This window comes from Lactuca serriola, chromosome 5 (genome assembly GCF_051521515.1).
Source record: "Lactuca serriola cultivar US96UC23 chromosome 5, Lser_US96UC23_V15, whole genome shotgun sequence".
NCBI lineage: Eukaryota > Viridiplantae > Streptophyta > Magnoliopsida > Asterales > Asteraceae > Lactuca > Lactuca serriola.
This window is the reverse complement of record NC_136412.1, coordinates 239,630,413-239,650,723: the sequence shown is the minus strand read 5'-3', so window position 1 is coordinate 239,650,723 and position 20,311 is coordinate 239,630,413. Positions and strand designations below refer to the sequence as shown.

The 20,311-nt window shown below is 34.1% G+C and overlaps 2 protein-coding genes and 1 pseudogene across 2 annotated transcripts; 2 read left to right on the top strand and 1 right to left on the bottom strand.

Moving 5' to 3' along the window:
• Positions 1 to 805: 805 nt before the first annotated feature.
• ARD4 (RmlC-like cupins superfamily protein) lies at positions 806 to 2,089 on the top strand. Its single transcript, XM_079001921.1, has 5 exons — positions 806 to 956; positions 1,044 to 1,131; positions 1,234 to 1,328; positions 1,449 to 1,688; positions 1,848 to 2,089. Exons 1-5 carry the CDS (start codon positions 942 to 944, stop codon positions 1,974 to 1,976), a joined length of 567 nt encoding a protein of 188 aa, XP_078858047.1. The 5' UTR covers positions 806 to 941; the 3' UTR covers positions 1,977 to 2,089.
• Positions 2,090 to 8,829: 6,740 nt separating this feature from the next.
• LOC145050300 (uncharacterized) lies at positions 8,830 to 10,724 on the bottom strand (annotated as a pseudogene).
• Positions 10,725 to 14,127: 3,403 nt separating this feature from the next.
• On the top strand, positions 14,128 to 19,801 carry LOC145053815 (Leucine-rich repeat protein kinase family protein). The gene is made up of 11 exons (XM_079001920.1): positions 14,128 to 14,873; positions 15,717 to 15,981; positions 16,449 to 16,608; positions 16,688 to 17,366; positions 17,448 to 17,871; positions 17,959 to 18,140; positions 18,227 to 18,371; positions 18,462 to 18,698; positions 18,786 to 19,130; positions 19,243 to 19,344; positions 19,410 to 19,801. Exons 1-11 carry the CDS (start codon positions 14,356 to 14,358, stop codon positions 19,644 to 19,646), a joined length of 3,294 nt encoding a protein of 1,097 aa, XP_078858046.1. The 5' UTR covers positions 14,128 to 14,355; the 3' UTR covers positions 19,647 to 19,801.
• The last annotated feature ends 510 nt before the right edge of the window (positions 19,802 to 20,311 follow it).

Genomic DNA, 20,311 nt, shown 5'->3' with positions numbered 1-20,311 from the left:
TATATATATATATATATATATATATATATATATATATATATATATATATATATGGGTAAAGTGAATATACCTAACAACCTTATATAAGCTTAGGTACCTAACCTCATCAAACTACGTCATTTTGCATTAAATTTTCATTGCAATCATCCAAGGTTCCTAAACTTCATCCCTAAACTTGATTTAATTCAAAAAAATTTGCAAATTCATCATTATATTTCTCCTACATCCTTTCATTTGTAGCGGTATGATATGAAGCCCATCAGGTGGTATTCGGTAGAAAGACGTGATGTAAAATAAAAATATTGGTGAAAGTCCAAAGATTTTGGAAGTAATCAAGTTATGGGGTTGAAGTTTAAGAACCTTAGACAATTACAATGTAAATATGATACAAATCGATGTACTATTATGAAGTTAGGTACCTAAGCTTATATAAGGTTGGTAGGTATATTCAGTTTACCATATATATATATATATATATATATATATATATATATATATATATATATATATATATATATATATATGTAAAAATGTAAAAATGACATTAAGGTAACCAACTATTTTGTATGTTAACGTGTGTATATATATATATATATATATATATATATATATATATATATATATATATATATATATATATATATATATATATATATATATATATATATATACACGTTAACATACAAAATAGTTGGTTACCTTAATGTCATTTTTACATTTTTACATTGATTTGTGATGAAACAATTTAGAAACTATGCAATTTTGTGCTGGAGGAAAAATGGAAGCCACAATAACCAACGGAAGCTGATGACCATAGATGGTTATCTGACAAAACAAGGCAACCAAAAATCTTGGAAGCCTCGAGAATCCAATACACATAATATATATGTGATTTTGATTCAGACGACTGACGCAATTGTGGCACACTTCGTTTAATTTCTATGGCGATTCTTAAGGTTAGTAAATAATTTTGCTTTCTCAATCGAACTCTTTGACTTCTTTCAGCATTACATCAACGATCACGACTTTAATCTTCGTTGCAGGCATGGTTCATGGATAATAGCCATGAGGATCCACAGCTTCCTCATCATCGCAATCCCTATGAGTTCGTCTCCCTGGATCACTTAGCAGGTACCTTCATGTTTTTCACTTTCAAAATCGTAAAATAATCCGACATGTATGACTTTCGATTATGGGAACCCTAAATTCTATTCGCCTCTGGAATTTGTGTAGAATTGGGCGTTTTGCACTGGAAGCTAAATCCAGAAAAGTACGAGGAGGATGAAGAATTAGAACACATTAGGGCTACCAGAGGCTACAATTACATGGTACTCTTACACTTTTAACCTAAATTCAACCGATACATCCCTTTTTTCTTTTTCTTTTTCAGCTTAAGATGGCTATAGACTGTAGAGTATGGTTTTAGCTTTGGTAACTTCATTTTGTAGGATTTGCTGGATTTGTGCCCTGAGAAAGTGGAGAATTACGAGCAAAAGCTGAAGAACTTCTATACAGAACACATTCATGCAGATGAAGAAATACGTTACTGCTTGGAAGGGAGTGGGTATTTTGATGTTAGGGATAAAGATGATCGCTGGATTCGTATTTGGATAAAGGCTGGTGATCTTATCATCTTGCCTGCAGGAATATACCATCGCTTCACCCTCGACACCTCCAATTACATCAAGGTAAAGACACTGAAATTCGGCTTACATTTTAATGTCAAACAAACTACTTTCCAACAAATCCAATAGGAACTTTCTTTATTAAGTCAAAAAGACACCCATATTGTCCCTATGAAGTCTATCAAGTAAAAACAGAAACAAATGGTATTTGGGTGTATGCAGTTGATGAGGTTATTTGTTGGAGAGCCAGTATGGACTGCATTCAATAGGCCACAAGAAGAGCATCCAGCTAGGAGAAAGTACATTGTTAACTTTGGTGAAAAGATCGGGATGCCACTTGAAGCTCATTGATCACTATGGTTAGTACTTCATGTATCTAAATAAATCGGGAGTTGTTGATATAGCTAAAGGCCATATACATGTATTTGGAGGTCGAATTCTAATATGCTATGTGGTATTTGAAACTTGATTGTGAAATAATATTATCCAAATTACTAAAAAATGTTTGATGAATGCTAAAATCACCAACCAACATTGCCCGGAATAGTGGATTTGATTTAGAACAAGCAATAATGGTTCAGCACAAAGTGTTACATCATCCGTATCCCTTAAAAAATTGATATATACCATACTTAAAGTTCAACTTAGAAAAAGGAAATATGCAACAACTCAGATAATAAGTTTGATCAGCTTAGACTATACATATCCACTATCTACACCAATCCAATCCAAATAAAAACGCTTAAAAAAGCAAAAAATAGAAACTCGGCCCAAGATCCGCTTTGATTAGCCTACATCTTTCAAGCAAATGTAAATATCTTATTGACCTCTTCAATTTAGTTCTTTTTAAAACTTTATTTTCTTAAAAAATTAGATGTTATAATTACTAAAAACAATAAATAAAAATATTAAAATCTGTAACTTATTTTTCTCTAAAAAAATAAGACAATACTTTGGAACGATGATAGCCTTGATGGACAATACTTTGGAACAATGCTTCTAGTGGTTTCTATGGATGAAAACAACCAAACCTTTCCTTTTCTTCTACATAGTAGACAAAACACTAAGTGAGGAATCATATTTATGGTTTTTTTTATCGAGGCTGAATGAATGCGTTGGGATATTGTGACTTTAGCCATCACACCCGTTAGGGACAATTCCATTAGCATGTCCATCACACATTTTTCCAAATGCATATCATGATCTTTGTTGTCTACATTCGCTCATGAATTTATGACCTAATACTGAGAAATATCAAAGAGTGGAGATTTTATGGGAGATATGCAAGGCGTATAACAAGGTTGATTTATAAAAAAGTTTGGTTAGGTATTGTTTGTTTTTTTGAAGCAAAAATCCATAAATTCTGCAGACCATCTTTGCAATCATCTGCAGTAGAAGATGTGGAAAAAACAGTTGCACACTGTAATAAGAAACGTGTTTGTTTTTTTAACATTTGCATGCTGCTACAGATATTAAAAAATTAAAATAAACTGATTTTATAATCCGAAAATAGTTTTTTAATACCAAAAATTTAATAATGTATGACATTTCGGCAATAATTTATAATATTTTAGCAAAAAATAATGATATTTTAACAACAAATAAAGATATTTTAGCATAAGATAATGATATTTTATCAACAAATTATTATTATTCAATATAAAAAAAAGAAAAAAAATTTCAACAAGAATAAACAAAAAAAAAATGTGAAATAAGATTTCAGCAATATATAATCAATATTTTAGCAAGAAAAAAAGAAGAAGAATAGGTTAAAAGAGGTAGAAAGAGGCAAAACAAGTGTTGTGCCAGGAAGAACACGCGCAATTTTTTTTTTAATCCAAAGACTTCTGAAAAACAAACAGTTGCGAGATGAAAAGTGTTGCGCGTGCGCCGCACAACAATAAGAAGTCTGAAGATGTTTTTTTTTCCCAAAAAACAAACAACACCTTAGGCTACATTGCGTAGTTCCAACTTAATATGTATGACTAGAGGATGTTGGTCATTAAAAGTAGGCAATAATGTGCTTGCATAGGGTGCATAATATTATAATGACCTCTAATAGTTTCAAATCTATTAATGAGTTAACGAGAGATGAATAGAAACTATCAACATCGATTCATTGAGTTTTTAGTTGCACTATGCAACAATGATATTTTCAACATCATAATGTTGGAGGCAAATACATAAACATATATAGAAAAACTGTATTTTAGCATTATATAACAAACATGTTATCTTGTGTAGCGAAATTTGAGAAGTCAATTGTAGCCCAACGGTATCTGGTGTTGCCCTCTCTCCTTGAGGTTGAGGGTTCAAGTTCCGTTGTGGACATATGTGAATTTAAGGTGTAGTTTAGGAGTAGGTTAGATTTGTCATTAAAAAAAATCAACAATTATACATAAACGTTTGAAAAGGGGATGCTCAGGTTCAAACAGAAGGTATATTCCATCGGAAACACCATATTTGAAGTATGTGATTATAAGAAAAATGGCGTCGTCGGTCTACAATATAAGACTTGTACATGTAGGAAATGACAATGCTCTGTATACTTTGTGGTCACACTATAACACCCGTTTCCAATATTGGACAAGTAAATGGTTTAAATGAGTTAAAAGCATGATTTTTGAGGAAAATCATGTACTACAACGTGATATGAAGGGTGTCACGACATGGCATCCCAAATGAGGAATGTGTATCAGGGATACTTGTCACGACGTGACAAGCCACTGAAGCCCAAGCCCATGAATTTTAGGGTTTCTCACATATTTAAAGTCATTAATTCATGACCTAGGGTTCATTCTTAGCCTCCAACCTCTATCAATGAAAACCTAACCTCTCTCCTTGCTTTTTGAGCTCTCTAATGGTGTTTTGGCCTCTTAAAAATTGAAATAGGACTTTGTTGAGCAAAGGATCATCTAGCAAGCTTGTCTACATCTATTGGTGCACCTTCTGGACTTGGGCAAGTCTCCAAGTTTCCATTTTTTTGGTTCATCTCTTGTAGATCTAGGTTTTTAGTCTTTTCCTTCATGGTTTATGGTTATAATTGGTTGGTTTGGATAAAATTTCCAACTTTATCACTCCTTGAAGTCCTTGGTTATTATATGTTCCGGATCTATATTCTCATGTTGTTTGGTGCAATTTATGGAGTTTTGACTCCATTTTTCACCATTTTAACTTAGTTTTGGGGAATGACATGCATGTATATAAAGTAAAGACTTTTATGGCTCTTTAGAAGGCAACGAAGCTTTCTAGAAAGTTGGAGTAATGGACTTAATAGATTAATTCCTTAATGCAAAAATGTAGCCTCTGGCAGTCGTCACGACGTGACCAAGGAATGGTCACGACGTGACAAAACCCATATTCTCAATTGTTTTGTCTTTGCTTCCCCACGATGTGATCAAGGAATGGTCACAACATGACATTGAATTTGAATGGGTTGACCGTTGACTTTGTGGACCTTTGACCTTTGAATTTTGACCAGTTTGACTTGGGGTCAACTTGGATGATTGGGTTGCTAATTGAGGATTTGTTTGTTTGGGTGTTAGTTGGTTCGAAGGATTGATTAGTCGAAGGAGTTAGAGTGTTGTTGTGCTTCTCCGGTTCTGCGAGTATGGTGAGTTTCTCAATATGCCATGTATCTCATTGTATGTCCTTTGAATTTTAGGATAGAGGTGTTGTTAGAGCACAAGTATGTTAATGGTTGAGATAACTCATTTGTATATATGTGTCGTATGGGACACTTAGTGTCATTGTACACGAGACTTGTAGTGTATTGCATGTAGATCGTATGGTACTAATCAAAGTTATGTTTGGATAAGGTAACTGGGGTAGGCCACTTATCAGGATTATATATGACTAATTAACAAAAGACTTAATTAAGAAGTTGTTAACGGTAGGGTGACTAGGGAAGGCTAGTTGCCAATGAAATTTGTATTGTGATATGAATGTATGCTATATGGTTATATGGTAGTAATAGCTTAAGTTCTATGTGGTCTAAGTTGGATAGCCTGAGAACTCTTGGTCTAATCTCTGATTGTGATGTTCTTGTTTGATTGTTTGTTGATCATCTATTTGAATGTCTATCTGATCCATGATTACAAATGACTTTGTTAATTGCAGGGAAAGACCATGGGTGTAGCCCATGATACTTGTTGTAAAACCATGGTGATAACCCATGACAAGATGTAAGACTATGAATTAGCCCATAACATTCACCTGGGCTTAGAGCAGACCCTTACTTCATTTTTGTTTGTTAGGTATGATTATTAGATAGAATATTGGACTGTTCGACGCTAGAGTCGAACTCTTGTATGGAGGCATTGTATGTATGATGCGTCGAACTCTTGTATGGAGGCATTGTATGTATGATGAAATATGTGGTATATTAGGGAACTCACTAAGTTTTATGCTTACAGTTGTGGATTAAACATTTTGCAGGTCGTTCATAAGAAGGATTTATGGGACTATAAACACGCATCGAAGAAGTTGGTTTCCGCAGTTTTGTAAATTAACACTGATATTGTATTGTTTTGATCAAATGAATGTTACTCGATGGTTTTGAAACAAAGGTTTTAATTGGTTACTATAATTTAAAACTGAAAAGTCTATTTGTAATTTTTGGGACGTTACAAGTTGGTATCAGAGACTTGGTTTGAGGGATTTGGGCGCACCTTGTGGTGTGTCTGAACTCAAACTGAGGACTGAGAGATTTTCTAAAGGGGTTTTTGAAAAAGAAAATGCTTTTATTCAAGAAAACGATTCTCTAAAAAGATTTCATAAGCAACTGGAGGATGTGGTGCGTACAGTCAGTTGGAGCTCAGGAAGTAAGGAATACCTAATATACCCATATGATTATATATTTATGATATGAATTGATATGCATGCTAGAATGTAGGTTGTATATCCGCTCAGCAATTGTTCGGTAGAATTGCTTGACTTTTGTTATGCTTTATAGCCTAGAGAATTGTTTGTTATGTGTTGCTTGAAGTCTTGATTGGTAATGTTATTGCTAGGCGTATGTTTTAGAGTTGTATACGGTCAGGATTGCATAACCTTAGAATGATTGATTTAGCCTTATTTCTTGTTCCTTGTCTAGTTGTGGGCTTAAGTTGGAATCACTCATCTGACCATCTATTTGATCATGTATTGTGTATAACTTGCATGCACGGGGAAACCGGTGGTGTTGATAGGGGTTCTAGCAGTGCAAAAGCGAGTGGAGTGTTGCGAAGTGACTTGGGAGTCTTGGGACAGTCCTTGGAATGAGTATGGATATGTGTGGAATGTAATATTGAGCTCGTACTACTGAAAGCACATGATCCATAATTAATTTAGGGAGTGCTTCAGGATTAACGGGAAACTTGTAGGTGGGTATGCATAGTGTGGGTTTTCAATATGCATTGTTTGATGTATTTCTGTTATCTTTCAGATTCAACGACCTTCCGTGTTGGTGATTTAGAGCTGAGGGATTGGAATGCCGAAACTTGTTATTTATAGGGGATTTTGGGGTGCACGTCGTGTAGTGCGCGCTGCATAAGTTACGCGTGAACCACCCTGGGGAAAACGCATGTCCCCCTCCTATGGTGCCACGTCATTCGTATCCTGACGAATCGAGGTGTCAAAATGCACTCTGTGCGTTGCACACAGATGCTCTCGTGGGCGATTTTCAATCTTTGAAAATCCATATCTCTCGCATGCAGACTCCATTTTCAACGTCCCTTATATATCCGTGTTGGTCTTGCTGTATACTATAACTTTCCTTTGGTCGTTTTGGCTAATTCTGACTTTTGTTTTTAGCTTATATTTTATAACTGTTATGATTTTATAAAAAATCATAACTCTCTTATGAGGGTTTTGATTTAGGCGTTTTTTCTCTAAATTCTTACTTTAAGTAGTAGTATATTTCTCCTTTTGGTGACTTCTGCTAAAATTCAACCCATATCTTCGTAGTTTTTGACGTTGTAACTTTTAGTATGCGATAGATTTTTATTTCTTATAAAAATCATATCCCTTTAGTATTAAGTTGTACTTTTATGAAGTTTATAGTTTTGGGCTTGTAGTAATGAGTATGCTCTTGAAATGCTGACCTGCTCGTATGATGACATGATTTTTCATGCACTAAATTTTTGAGCCTAAATGTTAACGTGATTAAAGGTGCAAATCGAATATATTTATTTCTACACCGAATGGTTACAGAGTGGTTCAATTACATGTTGCTGACATCGTTAGATTCTAACGACGTTTGATGATATATTTTTTGGGTTGTCATACATAAATTCTTAATAATCACGACTTTAATTTTGTGAATATCACTTTAAATTATATATATGTAATTTTTTTGGGAAATACAAACTAATCCGCTCTTAGATTATCATCTATATTTTTAACGAGACTCAAACCCATGACATCTCAACTAAGATATTCACATATGTAATTATCTATTATTTTGCTTAAACTTATTTATAATAACTAATTTCACAACAAATTCAAAAGTACTACAAAAAGTATAGATTTTAACATTTTAAATTTGTAATTTTGATCCAAAAACTTTTAAGGCTTTTATTATTCAAAAACTTTCATTTTGTTGTAAGTTTGGTACGTTTTGAAAGTGTGTGAAATGATATTTTTGCCCTTTTTATTTACTTTATATTTATCATAAAAAAAAACAAAATATAAACCTACCCTAATACTAGGGGTGTAAAAAAATATTTTTATGCGAAAATTCAATCTAAAATCATCCGAAATTTTGGATATCTAACATTCGGACATCCGGTTTTTCGGATTCCGATACAAATACTCATTTTCTAAAATTTCGGATATTTCAGATATCAGATATCCGAAATTTTGAATTATATATATTTTTATATTTTATTTATTATTCCAAGGAAACTAAAACTATCCTCATCAGCAATCCAACCCAATCCAACTTTTTAATATAAAACTAATTTCTCTCTCTTCCATCTATACAATCCAACCCATTCCAATTTTTTACACCCATTAGCAACCTAACCCAAACTCATTTTTCCTTAAAAAATATACTTTATTTTACTAAAAACTACTAGAAATATTAAAATTAAATATTTTATTTTGAAACAACTAAATTATTTATTTCAAGCATGAAATTATAAAAAAATATTTTACATTCATGAAAAAGACTTAATAAAATAGATAAAATAAGTTACAAATATGGAAGATGCAAACCACATAATTATTCTTCAGTGTTGAATTTTTTCCATATATGCTCGATCAAATCGTCTTTTAGAGCGTTATGAGCATCTCTATTATGAACTTGTGCCATGTTGGTCATATAACTAGATAGATCTGCAATTCGTTGAGTAGAGTATTCAAATGATTGTTCGTCTTTTGTTGTTATAAATTCGGATGGATCATAATAATGAAGGTATGTGTGTCGTTCATCCTCAACTATCATAATATGAATGATGATACATGCAATCATAATTTTACCCATCATATCTTTGTCCCACACAAGACAAGGGCGATGAAGAAATCCAAAACGAGCTTGTAAAACTCCAAATACTCATTCAACATCTTTTCTAGCAGCCTCTTTATGTTCAGCGAACAACTTGTGTTTTCGAAGCTGTGGAAAACTTATTGACTTGACAAAGGCAACCCATGAAGGATATATGCCATCAGTGAGATAATAAGTCATATGATTTTCTCGATCATTCACAGTGTAACTCACTTTGATGCTCGACCTGCCAAGACATCATCAAAAAGAGGGGATCTTTGGAGGACGTTAATATCATTGCATGAACCTGGTGTTCCGAAGAATGCATGCCATATCCATAAGTCATACGATGCAATAACTTCCAAAATTATTGTTGTCTTACCGCTTCTACCTACATATTGTCCAGCCCAAGCGGTCGGACAATTTTTCCATTCTCAGTGCATGCAATCAATACTGCCTACCATACCTAGAAACCCTACGTTCTTCTCCAACATGGAGCAGTCGTGCCAAATCATCTTGATTGGGGCGTCTAAGGTACTCTTCACGAAAACATGAAAGGGTTAATGTCATAAAAACCATCAAGTTTTTAGGGTTTTGCCTAAAGTTGAAATTTATGTCCGTTTTTACCCAAACATTTTCGAAAAAATGTTCGGTTTTACCCTTTTACCGGTGATAATAGATTTTCTAGGTTACCATTATATTAAATTCGCAAAGAAACCTTTAAGTTTACCATTTTTTTTTTTTTTGCGTTTTTACCCTTAAGTTTATAATTTTTTTAACACTTTTACCCTAAGTATATTTTTTTCATAATATACATACTCATATGATTTTTCTGCTTGAATACATATAATATGAAAAAAATACATAGGGTAAAAGTGTAAAAAAAATTATAAAGTTAAGGGTAAAAACGTAAAAAAACTGTAAACTTAAGAGTTTTTGTGCGAAGTTAATATAATGGTAACCTGTTATCACCGGTAAAAGGGTAAAACCAAACATTTTTTTGAAAAATGTTATGGTAAAAACGGACATAAAATTCAACTTTGGGCAAAACCGACAAAACCCTGAAAACTTGAGGGTTTTTATGACATTAGCCCAAACATGAAATAACACCTTCCACAAACTTTACAAGAGCATCCCTTGTTACAGTCTCACTCATTCACAAATATTCATCATGTGCATCTGCTGATGTCCCATATGCCAACACCCGCATAGCTCCGGTACATTTTTGTAATGGTGAAAGACCTTGTCTGCCTGTGGCATCAGGTCTTTGTTGAAAATATCGGTCATTGGCTGTAACAGCTTCCACTATACGGAGAAATAGTGGTTTTCGCATTCGAAATCTACCTAGAAAATTTTCTTCACCATACGTTGGGTTGTCAACAAAGTAGTCTTTCATCAAACGTGCCTCACCCCGCTCGCGTTCCCGATCACAATACCTCCTTCTTGCTCTTGGGTGATCTCTTACGCTCATATTTAGTATGCTTATGAGTAACTCACTCATGATAACATCAAGTTGTCGATTTTGTTGAACAATTTGTGCTTCCCACTCATCATATTCATTCACATTTGATGAACCGGAACCATCTGATGAGTTTACATTATGAGACATGTTTCAAATAGATTAGAAATGAAGAATGAAATGAAGAGTTAAAGGTGGATATGAAAGGATGTAATGGTTATACTTTATTTATATAGGAAGAATATTGATTTTTTTTGTTATTAAATGTTAAATAAAGATAATGTTAAAATAGTTTGTCTAGATAAAATCCGAAGACCCAATACAAAGTTGACACATCAGAGAATCTTATATTCATGGAGATATTGACATATTTTCTAGATGATAAGATTATAAAGAAAAGGAGTGGTGTCTCTGAAAGATGATAATGACAAGCCTGCATTCAATAAAGATGATAATGACAACTCTGCATTCAATAAAGATGATAATGACAACTATGCATTCAGTAAAAGCATATAAGATATATTACAAATACATTAAAAACACGAGATACAAATACATAATAAAATATCTTACAAATACATTAAAAACATGAGGTACAAATACATAATAAAATATCTTACAAATACATTAAAAACATACTGAAAATAAAACATACACTAAACTGTAATTAGTTTCCATAAAACTTAGACATTAGAAAACATTTCATGTTTTCTTCTTCAGGCGAAAATTGCTCCTTTTGTAGGAGTGTGTTCAAATGCAAACTCTGCATCTTTATTAGCTCCCTTTCATCCGGTTTTTGCTCCCTTTGTTGATCCAAGTCAAGTCTTTTTTTCATTACTTCTACTTCACTATCTCTACTAAGTCTCACCGCACGAAGTTCTGCAACAATTTCATTAGACGACTTACCTTTTTCTTTTCTTTTAGCTGCATCTCTACCTGTTGGACGTTTAATTGTTGAACCGCCAATACTTGCCCCTTCTGTGTTGGATTGGACACAATAGTCTCCTTCTTCAGTAGACCTTAATCTTTTTTGTGCTACCACCACTTTCTTCATCATCCATTTCATATTCAGGACATGATCGTGTTGCATCATGATCTAGCTGTAGATCCCACTTTCGATGCTTACACATAACCTCATTAAACACAATCATGTCATTGAACTTGCTTCCAATTGTCTCATATAACTTATGAGCTTCATTCTCAGCATCTTTCATACTCATTCCACTTCTTCTTTTTCTATATGCTTCTCGATAAACACCAACCCATTTTCCATCACTTTCATTAAGTCGTTTATAACAACCTTTCATTTGAGCTATGTTCCTATTACCAAGCTTTTCTGGGTTTTCTGCTTGATTTGCATCACATAGCTCCTTCACTTGTGCCCATGTTGATGTTTTCTTTTGGTTTTTTCCACGACGCTCATCTTCACTAATGATGCAATATGCTGACATTAAAGCGATATCTTCAACAACATCCTATTTATCGCCTCTTGGGTTTTTTCCGGTATTTTGTGAGGTTTGAATATTTTCAGTGACATGGAATTGATTCAGATTTGGAAAAAATTGAGAGCTTTCATAACCTTAAAAGTTTTGATAATCTTGAGAATCGTCAAGATTTAAAACGAGATTTGGATCCATGGTATCAAAGAAATAAATAGGTTTAGAAACGAAGAGTTAAGATGAGATATGAACTATATCAATATTATACTCTATTTATAAAGAAAAAAAATCATGAATTTTAGTATTTTTAATTTTTTATTAAGATAATGTTGGACTTTTAAAGATAATAGTTCTTATTTAAAAATCTAAAAATATATATACAACTCTCTAAAAATATATATACAACTCTCCTTTTAATGCATAACACATGGGTGAATTTTGGTGAACTTTGGCTCGTCCATATGGCCTAGGCCACCGTTATTAATTTCATTTTCTTTTTTTTTAGTTAAAAAAGGGTGAAAGTGATGGGTAGCCTAAATGTCTTTATAAGATAAATTGGTTTACTTCTAACGTGGAATATATGATGTTTTGTTTTTATATTAAAATGGATATCAATGTTCTGAAATGTTCTGAAGAAGCAAACTTGTTCAAATACAAATATATTAAATATGTAGCATGTGTCAATATTAATAACTTGAAACACAAAAACATAGCTAAAGGAATATACACTGCCAAGTGTGAATAAATGAGTTTGAATTTAAAAGCAGAATCACTTTACTATTAAAACTAAAATTATAGTTTATTTAGATTTTTAGAGGTGGTTATGTTTTATTTATATGGATGTGAAGAATGAAATGTTTTTGTCTTTTTAGGACTATTGGATCAGATAGTTTAATGTTTAATACGTGATGATTCAAAGTCTTGTTTGTTTTGAATATGTAATTTGTAGAGTTGAAATGCTATTTTATAAACAATTAACAAGTTAATACAAGTTGGAATTGGTAGTTTCGCCTCGTGTTTCCAGCACCACTGGTGAAGCGAGAACGACACTGGACGCAGGGGAGAATTTATGGGAGTTTCAAGGTGACACCGACAATTTCTGACTTTTCCGGCCGCAGTAGAAAATTTTTCGAAAATTTTAAATTTTTTAAATTTTTTTTATTATCGCGCAACCCTTGACTTTTTCGTGCAACCCCTATTATGAAATCTTGCATCCGCCCCTGACCGGAAGGGTGAAGCACGAACGACGATGAAGTCTGTTCGTCTCCTACAGGAAGGGTTTTGCGAGAACGACACTGAAAGGGTGAAGTTTGTGGCTCGAGAGAGGTAGGGAGGGGATGGATAAAGTGGGGTCGGTTATTTTATTTTTATCATTCCTTTTAATTACTATATTAAAAAAGTAGAAAATGAAAGTAATTGAGGACAAATCATGGTTGTCAAAAATCGCGATTCTGATCATAGGATCGTACGATCCTACGATCTTAGGTATGAAAAACGATCCGGATCGTAAAAGGATCGTATTTGGGGTAGGATCGCAGGTAGGATCGTAAGATCGTAAGTAGGATCGTAGGATCGAGATCCGATCCGATCCTACCTTCCCTTGTTTTTTTTTTAAATGGATTTTTTTTACCTTTTTATTTATTTTACCCTTTACCAATCTACCATTTATCGTTTTTATTGTGACTTATGACTAATATTTTAAAGTTTTTATAACTTTTGAACAAAAAATTAGAAGTTTGAAATATTTTTGGTGATTAAATATTATAAATTATAATTATATTTTATTTTGTAGGATCTTAGGATCTCGATCCCGATCTTGCAAACCCAAAAATCCCGATCTTGACAACCTTGGGACAAATCTATATTATAAAACATTTCAAAACTCTAAAGCAAAACTACAGTAAAATAAGTTTGGACTGTGGTGCTAAGCTAAATTTTTTATTTTTGGACTAAAGCTAACAATTTTCAACAAACTACTAGATAATTTAATTTTTGCAATTTTGTCTTTATATAATCACAAAATCTATAATGAAATCTAATTGATTTAACACATATGCGTATTTCCGTGTCGTTTCATTTGAGTTAGACGGTAGTTTCCTTTTAGGGTTTATACGAATTAGTTACGACATCAGTTGTGAAATTACCAGAATACCCATTCTACAGTACATATACCCTCATCGTCTCTGGATTTTAGGGTTCTTGCTCTTCAAGCCGAAGCCCTAAAACCTTCTTTCTTCCTCTGTTCATCACCCCAAAGTTAGCCAATTTATATGTCGATATTGATTGACACAATGCATCATCCTAATTGATAATTCTTTAATCCATGTGTTTTCCAATTCGTACTCCAAACCCTATTAAAATCTCACGATGCAGATATTGAATTCAGACGAAACAGCAGTTGTTCCAACTGATGAACATGATTGCACCACCACCCCTACCGAAAACATCGAAGAAGAGTTGGATGAGAACTCGAATGTAGAATCCGCAATAGATGCTTCTGGAAAGACTTTGGATCTCCAGGTTTTGGATGAGAGTAGGATTAGTGACGGTGATAATTCTTCAATAGAGGGTTTATATGTGTACAAGAATACGTTCAATTTGATTCCTCGATCGGTAGGGGGTTTGGTTAGGTTAAAAACCCTTAAGTTCTTTGGGAATGAGGTCAATTTGTTTCCTTCAGAATTTGGCAACCTGGTTAACCTCGAAAGATTGCAAGTGAAGATTTCTTTGCCGGGGTTAACTGGATTACCTCTACAAAAATTGAAGGCCTTGAAGGAGTTAGAGCTTAGTAAGGCGCCTTCCAGGCCTTCAGCTTTTCCATTACTGGGAGACATAATGGGACTTGAGCGCTTAACCAAGCTATCTGTCTGTCACTTTTCTATCAGGTATTTTTTTTTTTCGTTCTTCTATTTCTTGTTACAAATCTAATTTCTGTTAATGGCTATGTGAATAACGCTGTCACATAGAAATTTAACGAATTTAATCATGGTACTGGCCTCTTCGATCTTTAATTTCTGAAATGACTACGACTCATAGTCAATACAGGATTGATTTCTCTGTTTACATCAGAATGACATTAGCCATTAGAGGAAAGAACTAGGATTTTAGACGTGTTCCTGAAACATTAACCATTGCCTTACAACTGAAAACTAGGCCACATGTCCACAACGCCTTAATTGCTTTGCTCTTCACTTGACATTTGGTATATCCAATTCTTTTCTCAATATCTTCTATTTGCCTCTTCTTTTCTCGTGTGACTAGAAAGTGGACATAACTTTATAAGGTCAAAACAGTTTTAACTAGCGACTTATCTCTAGTATTTTGGCTGTGAACCATGTCTCATATTCTATGGTGGACAAGAAGACCTTTTTCTCTGGATATCGTGAACAGAGATTTCATATTCTATGGTGGACAAGAAGACCTTTTCCATGGTTTGATATAATCATCATTGCAAATGTCGTCTTGCCTTGATCATGCATACTTATATGATTCCCTAATGAGGTGATGGACTGATGGTGCGATAACCACCCAGGCAACTGTTTTTTTGCTTAAAGAAACTTCAAAGCACATAAAATAAACAAAACTAAAAAAAATCATAAAGGAGGGTTGTTTTTGGAGTAAAGATGTTAATAATTTAGGGTTACCTCTTCTCTAGTCTCTGTATATGCTTATAACCAGATATTTAACTCAAAGTACTGATGAAATTTGGCATCCTCCTTATTTTGCAGATATTTGCCACCAGAAATTGGCCGTCTTACTTGCTTGGAGTACCTAGATCTTTCACACAATAAAATGAGAAATTTACCCTCAGAAATCACTAAATTGAGTGCCCTTATAACATTGAAAGTTGCCAACAATAAATTGATCCAAGTACCTCCAGCCTTGTCCTCTCTCCAAAGATTAGAAAACTTGGACCTTTCAAACAACAGGTTGACATCCTTGGGGTCTCTTGAATTTGACATGATGCATAATCTTCGCAGACTAAACCTTCAGGTACTTACAATCAACTTAATCCCTTTCCCAAGTAAATCTCGTCTTGAAACTAGTAGAAACTTTAAAAAATGAATGCCTGAATGTTTAAGACAGTCAATGAGCAACGGTATATGCTTCTATGTATAGGGTTATTTTGCACCTGAAGTACATTGACATGCTTTATGTGACTTGATCTTGACGAAGGTAATATATATTCTTTAGTTGTAGTGCTAAATATGGAGAACTGCCTTGATATATGCACAAAAAATCAACTCTCATTTGGTTGTATACTTGTATTTGTATACACCTATATTACTGCTTTATATAACATTTTTTGGATGCGTTGGTTTTCTTGGGTATAATACATCAAGAGGGGACTTTGTTATTATTCTATTCTTTTCTCTTCATCTTTACTCTTTACCTAATGAACGCATATAATTTTATGTCATTCTAGCTTGACTGACGCTGTTATATGTCTTCTTTTCTAGTTCAATAAGCTTCCAAGTTTTTCTCAACTACCTTCATGGATAAGCTGTGATCTCGAGGGCAATGATGAGGACATGACCAATGGTGAATTCATCAATTCATCTGTAGAGATGGATGTATTGGAAAGTAGTGTCACAGCCCTTGATGATGATTCCATAAATGGTAGTTTTTCTTCCTGTCACTTGTTTAAATATTTCATTATTTTCAGAGATGGATTCTAATGTGTGCTAATGTGAGCCAGATTCTCCTGCTTCCATGTCAAGCCATTTAACTGGTTCTTCACCAAATAGATCTTTCCCAGCAAGAAAACCTAGGAAGGGGTGGAAAAGGCGTTACTATTTGCAACAGAGAGCTAGACAAGAGCGTTTAAACTGCAGTAGGAAGTGGAAAGGTGATGATTCTTCTGTCCATGCTTCAACTCAAAACACAACCGAAAATTGTGAATCCTGCAGTACTATTGTTGCATCTGAAGCCCTTCTAGAAGGTCCCTCAGTTAATGCCTCTGTTGATCTGGATAACAAAGAACTGCTTCCTGCGGATGGTGAACGTGAGAAGGACCATAGTTCAGAACAGGTTGAGGGCAAAGAGGTTGAAGATGATTGTAGCAAAGAAAAGGCTGAATTGGATGCTCTTTCAGAGGAGAAGTTGGTGGTGGATAATTCATGTGGTAATAATGCCAATACACAGTCAAAAAGACATTCTGAAAGGGATCTTGATAACCCTAAACCAAGAAAGTCAAGAAGACCAACTGACATACACGTAAACCAGTCTTCTAAATATAGTACAATGTCGTTTTGTAGCATTGAGGATTATCTCCCAGATGGGTTTTATGATGCAGGGCGAGATCGTCCTTTCTTGCCTCTCAGTAGCTATGAGAAAAGCTTGCATCTTGGCTCACGTGAAGTTATAGTCATGGACAGGTAGTTTTTGTAATCTTGATAATCAATTATTGTCTGTTGAAGGATAATGATATGTAAACTGAAGTTAATGTTTTTTTTCAGGGAAAAGGATGAAGAGTTGGATGCTGTAACACTTTGTGCTCAATCATTGCTGTATCATTTAAATCAGATGTATGGTTCCACGAAAGATGAGGGAGACATTTATCTTGGTAAATTACAGGTTGCTTCCTTGCTTGCTCTGTTTGTATCTGATCACTTTGGAGGGAGTGACAGAAGTACAATGGTTGATAGGGCACGCAAGTCTGTATCTGGATCAAACTATAACAAGCCTTTTGTCTGCACTTGTCCAACTGGGAACAACAACAATATTATGAAATCCACAAAACAAACTGTTAACTCAGCAGATGACACTGCTCTCCTATGTGAAAGATCTCTTCAGTTGATAAAAGCAAGGAGAAATTCCATTGTTGTCCCTATTGGAACTCTACAATTTGGTGTTTGTAGACACAGGTCATTGCTCATGAAGGTAGTTTAATAATCTATTTACTTGGGTTATCTCTCATTTACTTTTTGTGTATCAATAAACAATTTATTTATTTTGCTTATAATTCAGTACCTTTGTGATCGAATGGAGCCTCAAGTACCATGTGAACTTGTGAGAGGGTATTTGGATTTTGCACCACATGCGTGGAATGTAATTGTGGTTAAGAGGGGTGATTCAGACATTCGGATGGTAGTGGATGCATGTCGTCCTCATGATATAAGAGAAGAGACAGATCCAGAATATTTCTACAGGTATAATATCTATTAATACATACATGATGATGTTGTATATACTATATAGTATATATATATTAAGTTGGTTGGTATTTTAATTTTAGGTATATTCCTCTGAATCGGATCAATGGTGATGCACACTGTTCTTTTCCATCTCTTTCTGCTGCATACGAAGACATCAAGGAAGGAGATTCAAGTTCAACAACCCTTATTGAATGCAACCTGGGATCAGTCGAGGCTGCTGCTAAGGTCTTGATCACTGTTATAGCTCTTTATTTGTTGGTAATTACTATGTATCAGTATCACATTTCTTATTATTTTACATGATTTTTGCGGTAGGTGCGCACTTTGAAAGTGAGTGAGAGCTCTGCAGAGGAAGTTAGGAATTTTGAATATAGCTGCCTAGGGGAAGTGAGACTTCTAAGTGTTTTGAAGCACCCTTGCATAGTAAAAGTTTTAGGCCATCAGATATGTACCAAGTGGTTACCTTCACAATCAGAAGATGGAATACCAGAACATCATCGTATATTGCAGTCTGCCATTTTTATGGAGCATGTAAAAGGCGGATCTTTAAAGGTACTTATCACTTGTCATACATTATCTTATCTATTAAGCCATTAAATAGAAATAGATTACCTTAATTGTCCTCTGAATAACAAACAGGGGTATATAGAAAAGCTTGGAAGATCTGGTGAGAAGCATGTTCCTGTGAATTTGGGTTTACAAATTGCTAGAGATGTTGCTTGGGCGTTATCTGAAGTGCATTCGAAAGATATAATACATCGTGACTTGAAGAGTGAGAATATTTTGGTTGAGATGGATGAAAGTGAAACATGTGCAGTTGTTAAGGTTTGTGATTTTGATAGAGCAGTTCCTTTACGTTCTTGGTTGCATACATGTTGCATTGGGCATATGGGGATCCCTCCACCAGATGTCTGTGTTGGAACCCCTCGTTGGATGGCTCCTGAGGTTTATCGAACAATTCATGATCGCCGTTTATACGGACTGGTATGTATATGTATTAATGTATATGCTACTTTCCTTGTATACAAACTTGCCTAAATTATTATGTCTAAAAAGTAATCGAGAAAGAAAATAAGTTAATTCTTGTGTGGTGTAGGAAGTAGATATATGGTCTTTCGGATGCCTACTTTTGGAGTTATTGACTTTGCAAGTGCCTTACGTGGGGCTACCCGAGTCCAAAATTCATGACCTCCTTTTGGTATGTATATTATTTAAAAGTTTTCCAACTATGATCATGAATTGATAATAATTTGGTTAAAACAGATGGGGAAACGGCCACAATTGACAGATGAACTAGAGGCCTTGGGTGCAGTGGAAGAAGAAGAAGATGATGATGATAGTAAAGAGACAGAGTTGCAAACTGAAGAATACAAAACCCTCAGATTTTTAATTGATATTTATCGGCAGTGTACTCAGGATGATCCTTATGATCGTCCAACAGCCATCAGACTTTACAAAATGCTGCTTGATTTCTCAAATTTGACTAGTCAGCAAGTATAGATGATAGAGTCTTATCTTATTAGTTAAGCTCTCAGTTGTATTTGTATTTGTATCAGTATTTGTTGTGGTTCAAGTTATATATACAGACCGACTGATTGTTGTTAATTGTTATTTCTTCCCCGGGTATTACAGCAGAACCCAGGTGAAGTTGTTTATGAATTTTGTTTCTTTGTAGGAAATTGTTTAGTGTTAGTGTAATCTCCCCCCCTCGGTTTGGATTTGATTCTGAGCGAATAAAATGAACATATCCATGTCGCTTGCTATTATGTGTAAAAGACAGGTAAGTATGTTACTATTATGTATTAAAGTAATTTCTATTGTACAAGTTTTAGGTTACATAGGCTTGCATATTGCTATTATTGGTAAAAACTGTAATTATGTTATCATTAATGAATTTTTTTACTACGTAATCTATATTGAAAAAAAGTCAAATACGATGTCACAAAAAAAACACGAGTCCAAATGAATCATGTTTGTGGGATAGTAGGAAATCACTTGGGGGCATTAGTTAAAGCTTGCTCTATATTTTGCCTTTTCATATCCCATATTGCTGGATATAGCAAAATATATTTTTATTAGTTAAGCGGATATACTAAATGTTTTGAGTATTATAATTTTTTGGTATATTATGCGTATTATGTGGAACATAAACATTACTGAATGCT